Source organism: Salvelinus alpinus, chromosome 5 (assembly GCF_045679555.1).
Source record: "Salvelinus alpinus chromosome 5, SLU_Salpinus.1, whole genome shotgun sequence".
Classification (NCBI taxonomy): Eukaryota; Metazoa; Chordata; class Actinopteri; order Salmoniformes; family Salmonidae; genus Salvelinus; species Salvelinus alpinus.
Genome location: NC_092090.1, coordinates 35,392,051 through 35,411,125, shown reverse-complemented (window position 1 = coordinate 35,411,125; position 19,075 = coordinate 35,392,051). Strand labels below are relative to the sequence as shown.

General features: G+C 45.8%; 1 protein-coding gene across 26 annotated transcripts in view; it reads right to left on the bottom strand.

Annotated features, from left to right (window-relative positions):
• The window catches only part of LOC139576009 (CUGBP Elav-like family member 4), a 178,188-nt gene that overhangs the window by 145,263 nt on the left and 13,850 nt on the right, over positions 1-19,075 (bottom strand). For all 26 annotated transcript variants that reach the window (XM_071401567.1, XM_071401572.1, XM_071401570.1 and 23 more), the window contains exon 2: positions 7,836-7,918. In XM_071401567.1, the coding sequence (XP_071257668.1) occupies positions 7,836-7,918 (83 nt within the window). The remainder of the gene's footprint in view (positions 1-7,835; positions 7,919-19,075) is intronic.

Sequence of the window (19,075 nt, the reverse complement as noted above, 5' to 3'; positions counted from 1 at the left end):
ACTAATAACATATTCTACCGTATACACTACTAATACCATATTCTACCCTATAAACTACTAATACCATATTCTACCCTATAAACTACTAATACCATATTCTACACTATGCACTACTAATAACATATTCTACCGTATACACTACTAATACCATATCCTACCCTATACACTACACCTAAGACAGAGCAAACATCAACAACAGCCCAGGCTTATCTTCCATTAACACTTATCATCCATTATCTAGAACAACACACCGGTTTAGATTCCTGGAAAACAAAGTCATGCTAACACACAGTCTTCACACGCAGCGGGAGGGAGGGACCTTTGATTACACTTTGACTTTCTCTCTCAGCACTCTTCAAGTCTTTAATTAATTGGCATGTAAACAGCTGCAAGGTCACTTTCTTAAATGGAGGGGGAGAGAAGAGGAGAGGAGCATGGCGCTGGGTGGAATAGTTAATCCTTTAGGCACGACGATGGAGGAGTTTGTCCTGGTGATGCTCCGTGTTAATTATGCAAGCCCACTCCACTAGTGTGTGTCTCCACGCTAGCTCCCTGATGACTCATCACTTTAGCACCTCACACTAACTTTAAAGCCACGCTGATGCCCTCCCTGTACAACTCCTGTACACAGGACAACACACAGCACGTTTACTGTCCTGGCACAAATAAAAGCCTTATATCTCTTCTGCTTTCTGGGAGTTTGTGTGTATTTGTCTGTGTGTTTGTCTGTGTGTGCGCGTGTGTGAATCAGCAGAGAGTTTGCACCCATCTGTGTGTGATTAACTGCACTGTTTGATGAGTCTGGCTGCTCTGTTCTGCTCGGTTCTGCTCTGTTCTGCTCGGGTCCTGCTCTGTTCTGTTCGGTCCTGCTCTGTTCTGCTCGGTTCTGCTCTGTTCTGCTTGGTTCTGCTCTGCTCTGTTCGGTTCTGCTCTGCTCTGTTCTGCTCGGTCCTGCTCTGTTCTGCTCGGTCCTGCTCTGTTCTGCTCGGTTCTGCTCTGTTCTGCTCGGTTCTGCTCTGTTCCGTTCGGTTCTGCTCTGTTCCGCTCGGTTCTGCTCTGTTCTGCTCGGTTCTGCGCTGTTCTGCTTGGTTCTGTTCTGTTCGGTTCTGCTCTGTTCTGCTCGGTCCTGCTCTGTTCTGCTCGGTTCTGCTCAGTTCTGCTTGGTTCTGCTCTGTTCTGCTCTGTTCTGCTTGATTCTGCTTGGTTCTGCTCTGTTCTGTTCTGCTCTGTTCTGCTCTGTTCTGCTCGGTTCTGCTCTGTTCTGCTTGGTTCTGCTCTGTTCTGTTCGGTTCTGCTCTGTTCTGCTTGGTTCTGCTCTGTTCTGTTCGGTTCTGCTCTGTTCTGCTCGGTTCTGCTCTGTTCTGCTTGGTTCTGCTCTGTTCTGTTCGGTTCTGCTCTGTTCTGCTCTGTTCTGCTTGGTTCTGCTCTGTTCTGTTCGGTTCTGCTCTGTTCTGTTCTGCTCTGTTCTGCTCAGTTCGTGCTTCTGCTGAACTCAGCAACACCATGTTTTTTTTTGTTTTTTTTTACAAATAGGCGCAGATTGTCTTGATGTCTTTGGTGATTGCTATAGTGTGCTGGGAATTCGAATGGGTTGGGCACTGGCCTGGCCTGCCGGCACAGCACAGTACCACATAGCACAGCACACACAACACAGCACAGGGAGGCTCAGTAAAGAGTCATAGAAGAGGAAGAGTATGAGGAAGAAGATGAGTGGTTGACTAGGTCTATCTGTCATGGACACGACACCACAGCATCCAGGCACTTCCCATTACTATCCATCCCAGTGAGGCAGCAATGTTAACAATACTGTCCTCACATTTACCAGTTCTGCCTCATTAGAGCCTTGGAAGCAGATACATTAGAGCAGGATGCCATGCACCGGTTGAGTTGGGCTCTGGCTCCACCTGTCAGCTACAAAGAATGTGTGGGTGGGTGGGGGATGGGTGTATGAGGGGAGATGAGATGGGAGGGGTGTGTCTGGAGAGAGGAGAAAGGAGCTGGGAGGGGGGTGTGAGGGGAGAGGAGAGAGGAGAGAGGAGCTGAGAGGGGTGTGTGAGGAGAAAGGAGCTGGGAGGGGTGTGTGAGGAGAGAGGAGCTGGGAGGGGTGTGTGAGGAGAGAGGAGCTGGGAGGGGTGTGTGAGGAGAGAGGAGAGGAGCTGGGAGGGATGTGTGAGGAGAGAGGAGTTGGGAGGAGTGTGTGAGGAGAGAGGAGCTGAGAGGGGTGTGTGAGGTGAGAGGAGCTGGGAGGGGTGTGCGAGGAGAGAGGAGCTGGGAGGGGTGTGTGAGGAGAGAGGAGCTGGGAGGGGTGTGTGAGGAGAGAGGAGCTGGGAGGGGTGTGTGAGGTGAGGAGAGAGGAGCTGAGAGGGGTGTGTGAGGAGAGAGGAGCTGGGAGGGGTGTGTGAGGTGAAGAGAGAGGAGCTGAGAGGGGTGTGTGAGGTGAGGAGAGAGGAGCTGAGAGGGGTGTGTGAGGAGAGAGGAGCTGGGAGGGGTGTGTGAGGTGAGGAGAGAGGAGCTGAGAGGGGTGTGTGAGGAGAGAGGAGCTGGGAGGGGTGTGTGAGGAGAGAGGAGCTGGGAGGGGTGTGTGAGGAGAGAGGAGCTGGGAGGGGTGTGTGAGGTGAGGAGAGAGGAGCTGAGAGGGGTGTGTGAGGAGCGAGGAGAGAGGAGCTGGGAGGGGTGTGTGAGGAGAGAGGAGCTGGGAGGGGTGTGTGAGGAGAGAGGAGCTGGGAGGGGTGTGTGAGGAGAGAGGAGCTGAGAGGGGTGTGTGAGGAGAAAGGAGCTAGGAAGGGTGTGTGAGGAGAGAAGAGCTGAGAGGGGTGTGTGAGGAGAGAGAATGGGGTGTGTGAGGAGAGAGGAGCTGAGAGGGGTGTGTGAGGAGAGAGAATGGGGTGTGTGAGGAGAGAGGAGCTGAGAGGGGTGTGTGAGGAGAGAGGAGCTGAGAGGGGTGTGTGAGGAGAGAGGAGCTGAGAGGGGTGTAAGAGGAGAGAGGAGCTGGGAGGAGTGTAAGAGGAGAGAGGAGCTGGGAGGGGTGTGTGAGGAGAGTGGAGAGAGGAGCTGAGAGGGGTGTGTGAGGTGAGAGGAGAGGAGCTGGGAGGGGTGTGTGAGGAGAGAGGAGCTGGGAGGGGTGTGTGAGGAGAGAGGAGCTGGGAGGGGTGTGTGAGGAGAGAGGAGATGGGAGGGGTGTGTGAGGAGAGAGGAGCTGAAAAGGGTGTGTGAGGAGAGAGGAGCTGAAAAGGGTGTGTGAGGAGCGAGAATCGAGGAGCTGGGAGGTCAGTACAGATTCTTTTGACTGCACACCAGAGCAAAAATATACACAACATACAAAACAATACACCCAATATTCTCTCCACAGCTATGGCACTGCACATTCCTTAAAGGTAATTATGGGTCACTTTCATTGTACCTGATACAGTCATTGATCATACAGTATATGTATCCATACTAACAACCTGGCTTTGAAGTCTTTGGAGTTCCGTAAAGTACTGAGAGGACAAATGGTTTTGGTTCTCGGTCCTGTTCTCTTTACACTAAGCTCTGCAGCCCTGCGGTCTTTAAAAAACACTATTTCTGCCTTTCATCTGTCCAGCGCCCATGGCCTGCCATCTTTACGCTCTGGTTAAGGGCAACTTCACTATGACTGATGTTTGCCCTCCTTCCAGTTGATTGTTAAAGGAGGCTCCCCATGCAGGCTGGTAGGAATAACATTTGCACTCAGGAAGGTTAAAACCCCCATCACATGGAACCAAATTAATTTGTGAGGCACAGTATTCAGGATAGGATTGTAAAATTCTGTGAACTTTCAATAAATTCCCTGGTTTACCAGAAATCCTGGTTGGAGGATTATGGATTTCCTGCTTATTCCCTCTTGATTATGGAAATCACCCAATCAGGATTTCAAGAACACCAGGGAATTTATTGAACGTTACCGGAATTTCGCAACCCTATTTCAGGAGCACTGGCATCATAATGGAAGACAATATGGAGGTCCATCCCTTCGTTGCCATTCCATTCACTCTTTAATCGGGAGGACGGCCGTAGTCGGAGCAGCAGGGTAGAAAATGGGTTCATCCCAGGGGGATAAGAAAAAACAACGCTCTCTTTTTAATTTCTCCTCTAAAGCGGTCGGGGAAAAGAGAGAAACCGATATAGATGTAATTGATGGTGTGGAGCCAGGCGGGAGGCTAGCCGGGGCAGACATAGAAGACGTCCGTCAGTTCTCTCATATCTGGATCCAGGCCTTTTTTCTTTTCGCAGAACAGGAAAGGCTCGTGGGCACTGGAGGTTGACAAATCTTGCACACAGGGCAAATTGACCAGCAACAGAACACAATTTGTCCTTTAAAAGAATGGCGGGCCGGGCCCTGTATGGCTTCAGTAATTAGTTTAAGCTGCCTTGAGGCTGTGGTGTGGCGGTCCAGGGGTGGACCCTGTCGAAGGAAGCTTAGTGTGTCCTCTGATAAGATACGGTGATGCTGCGTCACAGACAGACAGCCTTACCCTGAATCCTGATGAGGCCCCGCCACTAAATATATCAATTAACACGTCTTTACACAGAGATAAAGAGGGATGCGAGCATGGATTATAGGTGGGGGTGGGGGGATCAACGGGGTGTGTGTGTGTGTGTGTGTGTGTGTGTGTGTGTGTGTGTGTGTGTGTGTGTGTGTGTGTGTGTGTGTGTGTGTGTGTGTGTGTGTGTGTGTGTGTGTGTGTGTGTGTGTGTGTAGGGGAAGCTTAAATAAGCATGATGGGGAATAAGAGTGATGGAGGCTACTGCTGGCATGTTCTTACTGACACGTACAAAGACAAAGACTAAAATATACACAGACTGTTCAGGCAGCATCTGTGTCGTAAAGCTGGGAGTGTCAAACATGTACGAACTGGTCCGTCGAGCGTGTTCAGTGACATCCAACATCTCCCCCCTGACCCATTTCTATGTATGTGACACAGTAAAGTCAATTTTCTCTGCCTTTCCCAGCAAAATAAATATATAATAAATTAGAAGGAAAAAAACTACAGGAAAAACATTCTATTACTCAATTTAGTGGAAGCAGAACCTTCAGGCTTGCCCTTCGAAGTATGAGGATAAACAGTTCTAAACTCCTGGGTGGGGAACTTTTTCCCCTTTCTACTTACCAACCCTGGCTAAAGTCAGACAGCGGTTGCGCTTGGCTGCCTGGTTATTAATAAAGGGTTCAGGTGCTTGTGGAGCTCAGTCAGAAAGCAAGAAATGTGGATCTCTCCACAGACACCTCCACGCATGATGAAACGACAAGCATGAGGCTGGGGAAGCACCTCAACACAGACATCAGCAAGACAAAAAGACAGGAGGAAAGAGGAGTGAGAGAGGGGGGGAAGAGGAAGAAGGGTGGGGTACGAATGCGAGAGACACGAAAGGTATAGAAAGGAAGAGGATGATAGTAGAAGAGAAAGAGATGCTGGGTCCATTTCCGCAGCAGACTTTATAATTGGCTGTTGGGCTTACGTAGCGCCCATTAACAGGCCCGTTTCATCCTCCACCAGCAGCTAATTGGAGTAGAGGATGCCTCCGCCACACGGCCGGGAAGGGAAAGAAGAAGAAGAGGCTTCTTTTCAAGATTCTACCGGCTCCAAAAGCAGCGTGATGGGAGGCCATTAGGCAAACAGCGGAGAGATGTTCTGGAGCGTGTTTATAGGGGAAGGGGTAAATTAATCGGATCCGTGGAGAAATCATTCACAGAGATGACCTAACCTGTCCAAAGACCACGCTGCCCTACATTGGGGAACATGCTGAATAGGCATGTAAACATAACGCCCTATAAGCATTCCAGGGGAGGCTGTTTAGCCTCTGATGACATTACTGTAGTGTGCACACTGTCTCCTGCCTGGCAGATCACAGCGATGGGACATAAAGACACCATGATGACACTGGACATGTAAACAATTTTTTTTTTTGTTGCAAAAACACAAAAACTACCCAACAAAGCAGAATGGCCTCTTGGACGGCAGCATGGGTAAGAGACATTGGCTAAGACTGAGAATTAGTCTCACGAAAGGTATGAAAGAATGGGAATTTAAAGCTCCCCAGAATTTGAGATTCCCAGTTAATCTGCGCGACACCCCTGGTGACTCCTTGCAGATCACACACATACCATCCCCCCCCCCCTCCCAGCTCCAGAGAGTCCTCTTCTCAAACAGACTGACAATAACGATGGAAACATGGCACGACAGAGGAATTGGAAAGCTCTTATCGTCCCTCACCCTCTGCCCTCAAAAGGCAATTCTCTTCAAGACAAGCAAGGAGGCGATCAAAGTGAGCCGGGTGAGCCATATTGCTCTGGCCCTGCCTGTTTTGGTCTCTGGCAGACCGCAGACAAGGACTGGCCGGCATGATAGCCTTCATTCATCGAGTTCATGTGCAATTCAAGCCCTGTTTTTGGTCGACTGGTTTTATTTTCCAAAGGGCCTGCAACCTGCCTGATGATCCATTTTAAAAGGCCTGCACATTTAAGTTTCCTGACAGTTTGAGGCGCACGCATCCAGACTGCACAATCAGGCCCGGAACAGCCAGCCCAGTCTGGACATATCATAGTGGAAGAGCTGGAGCATCAAAGGGCTGTCATGGAGGACCTCAGAGCGTGATGGCCTGATGAAAACATCCTTATGAGGGTTGGCCTGCCACCTCACACAGCCTCTTTATTAAGGAGGGCGAGGGAAGGATGGGAGGATGGATCTCTATGTGGTTCTGCTGCAGATTGAAGGACTGACCTCTTGCTGGGAGCTTGCATCCACCTATAACTCACGTTTACCCAAATCTCATAGACATAGCATTGACCCTTTTCTAGATACGAGCCATTAAGGCAGGAACCTCTGCAGTATGTAGTCCAATCACAACAATCACCTCATTAGAGAGCAGTGAGAATTAAAAGACAAGAGGTGGTCTCAGAGGGACTCCATTACAGCAGTGTTAGTGGTGTGTGGAACGAACGCTCAATGTATTACCCAGGAGATCCAGACAGAGCACTGCAAACAGCTGATTAACCCGCCACAGAGAAGCCCCCAGCCCCATCCACCTCTCCCCTGCCTCCCTCCCTAGGGACCAGGATGGATGCCCAGAGGCTCTAACCAGGCTCTAACCAGGGAGAAGAGGGAGGGGATCTGGAGACATAGCAGGAGGCCCTCTCCTCTGCAGGGGCCACAGATTCAATCAAACCTCTGATTCCCAGGATATTATGTCTAGAACTATACATCCCTATGTACATACTGTACTGTATATAGACATAGGATCAGGAACATTTCCAGCATACTGTAGGTACTGGATGGGCTTATGGTATAACACTGTGGGTTTGTCATGGTACAGTAGGAGGACATTCTTTTCATGCAAAACATATCAACCAACCGAAACAGAATTTAAAACAGTTTCTAAAATTAAAACTCCAGATGGCCATACTTGTGGTAAAAATTATTGTGGGTATTTATTGTTTGATTATATGTGATAATGAGAGTGGATTTCCTGAGGCAATTAGGAATGTGTGTGTGTGTGTGCACGTGCGCACACGCATGTGTGTGTGTGTGCGTGTGCGTGTGTCTGTGTGTGTAAACATTTTGAGAGAAGACGAGAGGACAGAAAAAGGACAGGATGGACCATCAAGCCTGTCTTATCAAAACATATAAATATTGTGAACATAACACGTTTGCGCAAGGCGGAATAACTGAAGTATGGCTGACTTCAGTTCAGTATGTGTGAGTGTCTATGTGATGTGGTTGTGTTAAGAGTAGTAACATTAATGCAGACATGTCCCATACCAGGCCCTGGACCCGGGGGCCCTAGCCTCTGACAGAGGGCAGATCAGGGGCACTTACCCCTGGCAGAGTCTTCTGTTCATGGAGGGCGCTCTGGGCCTTCAGTGCTGACTCTCTGGCGCAGTATGTTAAAAAGGCACATCCTGCAGAGAGGGCAACACAGATGAGAAAGGAGAGACACACAGGGTTGATTATTACACGACAAATGACTGGAGCACTGCACTGTAGGCTGCTACTGGTATACTGCAAAGCGCAAATAAATGTTGATGTAAAATTCAACCCCAGTCTTTGAAGAGCTAAGGGGAACGTCCATAGCATTGTTCCTAGATCTGTATATTACCATTTGATGAATGATCACGTTCATGATTGTTGAAGAAAGAGCACTAAATGTGCCTGGCATGCATTTCCTAGCGTCACAATAATTAAAACCCTATGGTGATGAGCCCCAAACACTGACCCCTCACATCTCAGGAGACTCCTCTCAAAGTTGGAAACCCCAAAAACAATATATGAATGTCCATTAATAACTTCTGCACTAACAAAAATGTGACAGCTTTCATTAAAGCCTGAGTAGTTGTTCTGTTACGCACTTGGTCGAGTTGACAGTGGGTGACCCCTTTCCGAAGAGTTTTTGCACCGTGCAGCATAATTTCCCATTACGGCATGTCACACCTGCTGCCAAGACTCCCCATGGGAGAAGAGGGGCGCACACACACACACATACACACTCACACGCATGCTCGCACAAACACACACACAAGCACACACACAGGACACACACAGCACCCATCACCCCTGAAACAGAGCCCTGCTCTCTGGCTCCTCGCCAAGAGAGCTCCCTTTCACTACAACCTTCATCCACCTCCACAACCAGGAAGTTACTCAAGAGGAGAAATCAGCTAAACGACACTGATGAAACAGCATGCCACACAGCAAACCCGCAAAAAAATAACGCTTTGAGAGCCTGGAAGGAATTAGCTCCTCGTCCTGTGTGACATTAAAAATCTCAGCTGAGGGCCTCCCGGGTGGTGCAGTGGTCAGAGACTCTGGGTTCGAGCCCAGGCTCTGTCGCAGCCAGCCGCAACCGGGAGGTCCATGGGGCGATGCACAATTGGCCTAGCGTCGTCCGGGTTAGCCGGTAGGGATATCCTCGTCTCATCGCACACTAGCGACTCCTGTGGCGGGCCGGGCGCAGTGCACGCTGACCAGGTCGCTAGGTGTACGGTGTTTCCCCCGACACATTGGTGCGGCTGGCTTCCGGGTTGGATGCGCGCTGTGTTAAGAAGCAGTGCGGCTTGGTTGGGTTGTGTTTCGGAGGACGCATGGCTCTTGACCTTCGTCTCTCCCGAGCCCGTACGGGAGTTGTAGCGATGAGACAAGACAGTAACTACTAACAATTAACTACTAACAACCACGAAATTGGGGAGAAAAAGGGGGTAAAATAAAAAAATACAAAAAAGAACTGAGGAGATGGGACTGGACCTCCTAGCAGGCATAACACACAGCAGGCTAATGAGATAGAACCACTGGGACTGGTCTAGCCTGGTCTAGCCTGGCCCTTCTCATCATCCACCTGAGCACTCAGTCAGGTCATCCTCAGTTTGGGGATGGATGTTTATGGTTCTAGGAGATGTTTTTTTTTCATCACATGATTTAAGGGTTTGGAAATGTACAACAGCTCAATGCATAAACTGATGAGACTGTGGCACTTTATCAGAGTTCATGTCAGACTTTAAATTGATTTGCTTCATCTAGGGAGTGAACCTAGTCATGCAAGACAGGAGACAAGGCCTAAGTAGGGGGAGACTCAGCCTTACATAGTGGCTCACTGTTAATATTCAGGCCAGGCCAGCTACATGGCTACTTATGGTAGGTCCCAATAAGTCTCTCTTGGCCAAGGGGAATTGGAAGACTTCATGAAAGACTCATTTGCTGGCTCAGGGGACAACTTGGACCCAGGGGACTGTGATACAGGAGCACAATCTGTAACAGACAGACACATTTCAACTTGGTGGTGAACATGAAAAAGGATTACAATTACTGAGTGAGGCTGAGGGTAGGAGACAGCAGATGAGCCAGATGGGGATGCAGGAAGTGGAGGATGATGCAATGGTTATAGAATGATTGATTCTGAGGCTTGCTTGTTAGCGATGGCTGAAAGCAGTGGTAGGCTGATTCCACTGATGAGAAGGTTAAGTGGAGTGAAAATAATACTTTGGTAATCTATTTCAAATTTGCTGCTGCACAATCATTTCTGAAAGGAACAAAAGTTCAATGAATTGCATTAAAGCGGAATTAACATTTAAGCCGAGAAAAGTGTATTGGAATAGGAGCTCCTTCCCTTGCATCCTCATTTTTGAAGTTTTACCCATGAGCACGTCTGAACCATTTCCATGGATGTATTAACAGCTAACCTGTTTAACAGTATTTAGTAACTTACTCACTATGGAACACCATGCTTTACGAGCTAAATCAACGACCTCATCTCCTGACAGCAAAGCGCTAGCCACCATGCTAGATGAAGCTATGGCAAAACAATGAGAGTTCATCGCCTCTGAGTTCACTGGAGTACAAGCAGAGTTGGATTTTATTCAGGATGACGTTTCCAAGTGCGTTACTGATCTTAAAAGACTTCGAGCTGAGTGCACAAAGCTTGGCGATAGAGTTGACAAATGTATCCAGGCTGCATCACATCTGGCCGTGATTGGGAGTCCCATAGGGCGGCGCACAATTGGCCCAGCGTCGTCCGGGGTAGGCCGTCATTGTATATAAGAATTTGTTCTTAACTGACTTGCCTAGTTAAATAAAGGTTAAATAAATAAAATAAAAAAATGTGAGGAGATGTCAACTCAGGGTCAAATCAGAATGGACCGGTTTGACTCGCTACGAGGACATGCAACGTAGAGACAACGTGAGAATAGCCCATATGAATGAAAATACTGAGGCCCAGAACACTTTATTTCATCAATAGATCACTTCCAGAGTGGTTTCCAGATCTAGCTGGAAGCGAAATCGAAGTGATGAGAGCTCATTGTATAAGCCGGCACATTGACAACTCAGCCAGATTCCGAACGTTGATTTTCCAGGTGCGCCGATTCCCTGACCGAGACCGCATTCTGAAGGCACTAGGAAGAAGGCGCTTGCTTTGTTTACTTTCGTAGACATTACATTGATGTTATATATATTCAAGAGTCCCACTTAAAATAATGATATGCCCAAATATTTGCAAACAGTCATTATTATGTTGTAGCGTCATCCTCTGTAGATTCCAAAACTGTGGCTCCCTTGTTGTTATGAGACAGTTTATCAGTGACTGTTCTGGAAAAATATGGCGCTGACGGTAGGATATCATAGCCTGGGCGTACGAAATGAATGTACAAAATTGAGTTACACTCCATTTTTTCAGAACAGCCTCAATGAGTTGGAACATTGACTCTACAAGGTGTCGAAAGAACCCAGCAGCATTGCTGTTCTTCACAAACACAAACCGGTGCGCCTGCCACTTACTACTATATCCCGTTCAAAGGCACTTAGAATCTTTTGTCTTGCCCATTCACCCTCTGAATGGCACACATACACAATCCATGTCTCAATTGTCGCAAGGCTTAAAAATACTTCTTTAACCTGTCTCCTCCCCTTCATCTACACTGATTGAAGTGGGGTGATCAAATAAGGGCTCATAGCTTTCACCTGGATTCACCTGGTCAGTCTTTCTCATGTAAAGAGCAGGTGTTTCTAATGTTTTGTAAAGTCAGTGTATATCAAAAATATAATCTCAGGTAGGAAAATTGCTCCATCCCAGTATGATCCTACATTTTATGAGAATCTAACGGAGTTACTGGCAAATGTCATTGATTTTTCTCCTATCGTAGGTGCGGATATGAAAGCCGTTTTATCCGCTTTGGACCGCTCTGGCCATGAATCTCAAACAGCTCCCGCACCTGCGTCAGTGGCATTTAACAACTTGGTCAAGGATTTTAATCTCACCAATGTATTTAGATTTGGTCAATTCTACATCTAGACAATTTAGTTTCTATTCTGCTAGACATACACTAAAAGTATGTGGACACCATTTCCGCCACACCCGTTGCTGACAGGTGTATAAATTGAGCACACAGCCATGCAACCTCCATAGACAAACATTGGCAGTAGAATACTGACGAGCTCAGTGACTTTCAACGTGGCACCATCATAGGATGCCACCTTTCCAACAAGTCAATTCATAAATTTTTTGCCCTGATAGAGCTGCACTGGTCAACTGTAAATGCTGTTATTGTGAAGTGGAAATGTCTAGAAGCAACAACAGCTCAGCCGTGATGTGGTAGGCCACACAAGCTCACAGAACTGGATCGCCGAGTGCTGAGGCACGTAGCGCGTAAAAATTGTCTTTCCTCGGTTGCAACACTCACAACCGAGTTCCAAACTGCCTCTGGAAGCTACGTCAGCACAAGAACTGTTCTTTGAGAGCTTCATGAAATGGGTTGCCATGACCGAGCAGCTGCACACAAGCCTCTGGAGCAGTGGAAATGCGCTCTCTGGAGTGATGAATCACGCTTCACCATCTGACAGTCCGACGGACGAATCTCGATTTGGCAGATGCCAGGAGAATGCTACCTGCCCGAATGCATAGTGCCTGCTGTAAAGTTTGGTGGAGGAGGAATAATGGTCTGGGGATGCTTTACATGGTTTGGGCTAGGCCCCTTAGTTACAGTGAAGGGTAATCTTTACACTAGAAGTCTGTGTTTCCAACTTTGTGGCAACAGTTTGAGGAAGGCCCTTTCCTATTTCAGCATGACAATGCCCACGTGCACAAAGCGAGGTCCATACAGAAATGGTTTGTCAAGATCGGTGTGGAAGAACTTGACTGGCCTGCACAGGGCCCTGAACTCAACACCATTGAACACTTTTGGGATGAATTGGAGCACCGACTGCGAGCCAGGCCTAATCGCCCAACATCAGTGCCCGACCTCAACAATGCTCTTGTGGATGAATGGAAGCAAGTCCCCGCAGCAATGTTCCAACATCTAGTGGAAAGCCTTCACAAAAGAGTGGAGGCTGTTATAGCAGAAAAGGGGGGGACCAACTCCATATTAATGACCATGATTTTGGAATTAGATGTTCGATGAGCAGGTGTCCACATACCTTTGGCCATGTAGTGTAAATCCTACTCCAGAATAGATTATATTCTAGTTTCCCGCACTGCATACTCAGATACTCATAATGCAACGATATGCTCATGTCCACTTTCTGATCATAGCTTCGTAATAGTCAAACTAACGATTCCTGATACACCTGGTGCTTCAATATAGCGTTACTATTTGAAAAATAACTAGATGTTTATCTAACACAGAATGATGGGTCTGTTGAAGATGCCCATATCCTATGGAAGTCTATAAAGGGATTTATCAGGAACTTGTCAGTGTCATTTGTGTCTCACCTTAATAAAACCATAATGAGAACAATTAACAAACTAGAAACATGTTTGGCTAATCTGGAATGAGAACAACAAAACTCTTACTCTGTTGACAAAAAGAAAAGAATAGATGCAGTTAAATTAGAATGTAATTCTTTGCTCAGACACAGGGCAGAATTCTTAATTCATCCAATCAGACATAACTATTATTTTAATGGGGCTAAACCAAGTCATCTTTTAGCAATGAGACTCAGAGGCACTGAGAAATACTCTAATATTACAGCTATGAAAGCACAGAATGGCTTGTTAACTAATCCTTTGGAAATCAATGCAGATTTGTTCTTTTTAGCTGAATACTCTATGCCAGGAGTATTCAGCTCTTACCCTATGAGGTCTAGAGCCTGCTGGTTTTCTGTTCTACCTGATAATTAATTGCACCCACCTGGTGTCCAATGTCTAAATCAGTCCCTGATTAGAGGGGAACAATGAAACAACGTAGTGTAACTGGCTTCGAGGTCCAGAGTTGAGTTTGAGGGCTCTATGCTCTATAAATCTGATATTACTTTGAGCGGTGTTGGCACTAAGAGCAGATATTCCTTACCTTTCCAACGAAGAATCACAATCCCTTGGGGAAGCCATTTCATTGGATGAACTTAAATAGGCACTAACAAATATAAAAAAAAAAGGTAAATCCCAGAATTCTACCTTGCCTTTTGGGATAAATTAGGCCTATTTTTACATGATTTGATTCTGACTTCTGTTGACAAGGGATCTTTTCACAATGACGTAAACTCTGCAATGATTGCGGGTACTTCCGAAGCCCAATAAAGATCACACTCTAATGGGTAACTATCGACCTTTGTCGTTGTTGTGCTCGGAAGTTAAATTGTATGCTAATGTTCTCTCAGCCCGTTTAGAATCCAGTGTGACTACACTAGTGCATCACGATCAGACAGGGTTCATTAAAACTCGAATAGCCTTAGGTAACGTGTGTCGTTTATTACATGTTGTTCATGCCACTAATAAAAAAAACAGGAGCTAGTGCACACCCAGAATAACAGTTTGTGTGGAGGTGCTGACTAACGGCGAATAAACTAAACTATCAAAATAAAGAAAGTCGCACACTTCATATGTAATCTCCCAGCAATTTAATGGGTATTTACCAACGTTTCGGCATCACTGTGCCTTCCTCAGGGTAATGTCATAAATACTTGAACCAGGTTATGTAGACACACAGTGCAATTAGTGTAACCAATGACAATAGTGAGGGGTGTGTCAAAATTATTAAGTTAATTAAAATTAATTAGTGAAACTGTTAAAAAATTGTATATGGCATATTAAGTATATTACGCGATTGTTATCATATAGAAACATATTGGAATATTGTACATCATATTAGCATCAACATACATTATTGTTTCATTCAATTTCACATAATAATTTCGTATTTCATTTCATTTTTGTTACATGTAATCTTTTGGTTCAAACTTAATATATAATAAACATTATCAACAGCGAGAACATATTAGGTGTACGCTAATAAGCTGTAAAAAATAATTGTTCAATTTTGTTTCTTAAGAAGGGCCTGAGATCAAAGTAAATATTCAGACCACTAGGGGTCAATGTTTTTAGAGAGGTATCCAGTAAGCCTCTCTTTGTAGTAGTAGTAGTAGGATCTCGATGTTACCTCCTCTCCTTGGTAGAGCAACATGCTCAATGCCTGTGTATTTGAGGGAGGAGATGGGATGGTTAGCTTCAACAAAGTGAGCTGCTACTCGATAGTCAATGTTCTTACACCTGATTGAGCTGCAGTGTTCAGCTATGCGTTGTTTTAATTGTCTTTTTGTTTGTCCTACATAGGCTTTTCCACATGAACAGGTGATGAGATAGATTACTCCCTTGGTATTGCATGAGATGTTACCCCTAACAGGGATCTTTCGACCTGTATGTGGGTGTCTGAAGAAAGACGTTTTTATAGTGCTATTGCACTGTGCACTTGAGCCACATTTGTAGTTCCCATTTGGGATAGGTTCATGCCACTAATGACATTAGATCTCCATGTAACGTTCTCTCCTTGGACGCTGAGAAGGCGTTTGATAGGTCAGAGTGGGATTTTCTATGGTCGGTATTAGAGCGATTTAATTTAGAAACCAAGTTTATGAGCATGATTCAAGTTTTATATGCAAATCTTTCCGCCATGGTGACCACAGGGGGCAATTCCCGTATCCAGAAGCTGTCGCCAAGGATGCCCAATCTCTCCTTTGCTCTTCTCCCTTTCCATCGAACTGCTAACACAGAAAATCAGACAGCACCCTTCCTTACATAGGGATGGCATACTTCTGTACACTGATAATGCTGTCTCATAATTACCACATACTCTCTACATTTGATGATTTTAGCACCCTCTCAGGGTACAAAATTAATTGGACAAAATCAGCTATGATGTCATTAAGCTTAGGACTCACTCTGTCAATGGTACCCAAACACATCCCATTGGTAAAGAGCTTAAAATTTTTTTTAAAAAATTCACCTTTATTTAACCAGGTAGGCCAGTTGAGAACAAGTTCTCATTGACAACTGCGACCTGGCCAAGATAAAGCAAAGCAGTGTGACACAAACAACGCAGAATTACACATGGGATAAACAAACGTACAGTCAATAACACAATAGAAAAGTATATATACAGTGTTTGCAAATGTAGTAAGATTAGGGAGGTAAGGCAATAAACAGGCCATAGTTGCGAAATAATTACAATTGAGCAATTAAACACTGGAGTGATAGATGTGCAGAAGATGAATGTGCAACTAGAGATACTGGGGTGCAAAGGAGCAAAAAATAAATAACAATATGGGGATGAGGTAGTTGGGTGGGCTATTTACTGATGGGCTGTGTACAGGTGCAATGGTCGGTAAGCTGCTCTGACAGATGATGCTTAAATATCTGGGTATACTGTATAGATATTTTCCTCAAAACATGGCATTAAATAATTTCCAAATATATGTGAGTAGAAGCATACCTTTCTAAATGTTTACAGCTTCCCAACTCTCTACAAGCTAAAATATCCATCATTAAGATGAATATTCCTCCCCAAATGAACTGTTTCTCTGCAAGGATTACACTAGCTCCACCAAAGAAATACTTGGACAATATCTTGTCTTTAGTCTCTAAATTTATATGGAAAGGTAAGTGACCTCAAATTAAACTATCCACTATGCATCGTGACAAGGGAGCTTTCTCTGCCTAACTTTAGTTTCAAGTATTATTAGTCGTATGTACGGGATACGCATGGTACACATCGTCCAACTAAATGCTTACTGGCAGGTTCCTTCTCGACAATGCAACAACAATAGGAAATAATAAAAGATAAGAAACTGAACATAAAGTAAATGGCTCAGTAGAATAGAAGTTTAACTTTAACTTTTTGTCTTTTGTGCTATGCCCCCTTTCAGCATGGTTTGATTAAAATACTTTAGTGTCCTGGAGACTATAGAAGAGAATTTGGCTTTACCATCCCAGACTGCAGGATCTTGTCTATTCTGCAGTACCATTAAAACAAGCTAAGTTACGTTTTGGACCACTAATTTCCTTCTTACTCACAACATTGTGCTTAGTATAAAAGCAATTCTAAAACAATACAGAAGTGGCAAATTTCCACAGTCATTCCCTTCTTTCTGGCGGTATCCCCTTATCATTCACCCCTATAGGAGGATAGGGGTGTTCATGTTTTGATGATCTATTTAAAGATGAAGGTTTGCAAGCCTTTGATGATCTTAGTGCTATATTTCAAATACCTGGTACCTCTTCATTATTTTATCTATGTTTAAGATCAGCAATGCGGGCATATGGTGTCCCTTTGGGCTCATCCCCCCCACAACATGAACTACATAGAATATTACATAAACATGGTAACTCAAAGGGTTTGATCCGTATACGGTTATGTTAGTTGCAGCTTACAAATCAGTACCAGTTAAGAATCAATGGATAAGAGAACTATCTACTTTTGATTATCCTATTTGTTGGGATACTGCATGGGAGGACATAGTGGGTTCATCTAAGAATCCCAATCATGAGCGGATACACTTTAATTTCATACACGGGGTTTACCGTCCACCTACAAAATGTCATTTAATGAAAATCATAACCTCTCCTCTGTGTGATCTATGTAACCAAGGTGCCTTGGGCTCACAGGAGGTTGGTGGCACCTTAATTGGGGAGGATGGTCTTGTGGTAATGGCTGGAGTGGAATCAGTGGAATGGTATCAAATACATCAAACACATGGTTTGATGCCATTCCATTGGCTCCGTTCCAGCCATTATTATGAGCCGTCCTCCCCTCAACAGCCTCCGCTGCTTGGGCTCCTTTATGCATATGTACTGAGAGTGGCAAGGTTGTGGATACATTTTGGAAAGAGGTATCCTCTGTCTTATCTGGCGTACTTGGTATCACTATACCTTGTTCCCCCAAACTGTTATCACTTAATGATAATTCACCACTTATCATGTCATTACAGCAAAGGCGTATCATGTTGTCAGGTTTGACAGCAGCTAAAAAGATATTGGCACTAAGATGGCAACCTCCACATTCTTTGGCTATGTCCCATTGGATCTGCCCTTTTCTAGAATATCATTTATTTAGAACTATCCACTGCTAGGATTCATGAGGCCAAGCAACAATTGACAGCTGGTTATCTGCAGCTGAAACCATCAAACTACTATAGTGTGTATATTTCCCAACAGATTGCCTGTTACTTGTTAATTTTCTGTCTCATGTGCAAAAGTGTACCCCGCTGATTTTATCACAATTGCTTGATTTTGTTTTTAATTTCATGGAGATCAGGTTGGGTGGATTGGGGTGGTCGCCAGGAGGGGTTGGATGGTGGGTTGGGGTGGTCGCCAGGAGGGGTTGGATGGTGGGTTGGGGTGGTCGCCAGGAGGGGTTGGATGGTGGGTTGGGGTGGTCGCCAGGAGGGGTTGGATGGTGGGTTGGGGTGGTCGCCAGGAGGGGTTGGATGGTGGGTTGGGGTGGTCGCCAGGAGGGGTTGGATGGTGGGTTGGGGTGGTCGCCAGGAGGGGTTGGATGGTGGGTTGGGGTGGTCGCCAGGAGGGGTTGGATGGTGGGTTGGGGTGGTCGCCAGGAGGGGTTGGATGGTGGGTTGGGGTGGTCGCCAGGAGGGGTTGGATGGTGGGTTGGGGTGGTCGCCAGGAGGGGTTGGATGGTGGGTTGGGGTGGTCGCCAGGAGGGGTTGGATGGTGGGTTGGGGTGGTCGCCAGGAGGGGTTGGATGGTGAGTTGGGGTGGTCGCCAGGAGGGGTTGGATGGTGGGTTGGGGTGGTCGCCAGGAGGGGTTGGATGGTGGGTTGGGGTGGTCGCCAGGAGGGGTTGGATGGTGAGTTGGGGTGGTCGCCAGGAGGGGTTGGATGGTGGGTTGGGGTGGTCGCCAGGAGGGGTTGGATGGTGGGTTGGGGTGGTCGCCAGGAGGGGTTGGATGGTGGGTTGGGGTGGTCGCCAGGAGGGGTTGGATGGTGGGTTGATGCAGTTGGGTGGCCGATATATGTGTGTATAGGATATGTGGTCTATTCTACTGTAATTATATAACCATTCCTGCTGCTTTTTGTTATTGTCTGTGTTTCTTTGAAAATAAATAAAATGTTGATCCCAAAAAAAGGAATAGGAGTCAATAAATGAAAAATACAGATGTTGTAATAAGAAATAGGCTTTTATTTCTAATGTTTCTACTGTTAACTTGTAAATGTTAATTACAGTACAAAAACATTGCTGTCATTTAGGCATTTTTTAATTACAGTAAATTGTGTTTACTTGCATTTTTTTTATTTCTTTTTATTTCACCTTTATTTAACCAGGTAGGCTAGTTGAGAACAAGTTCTCA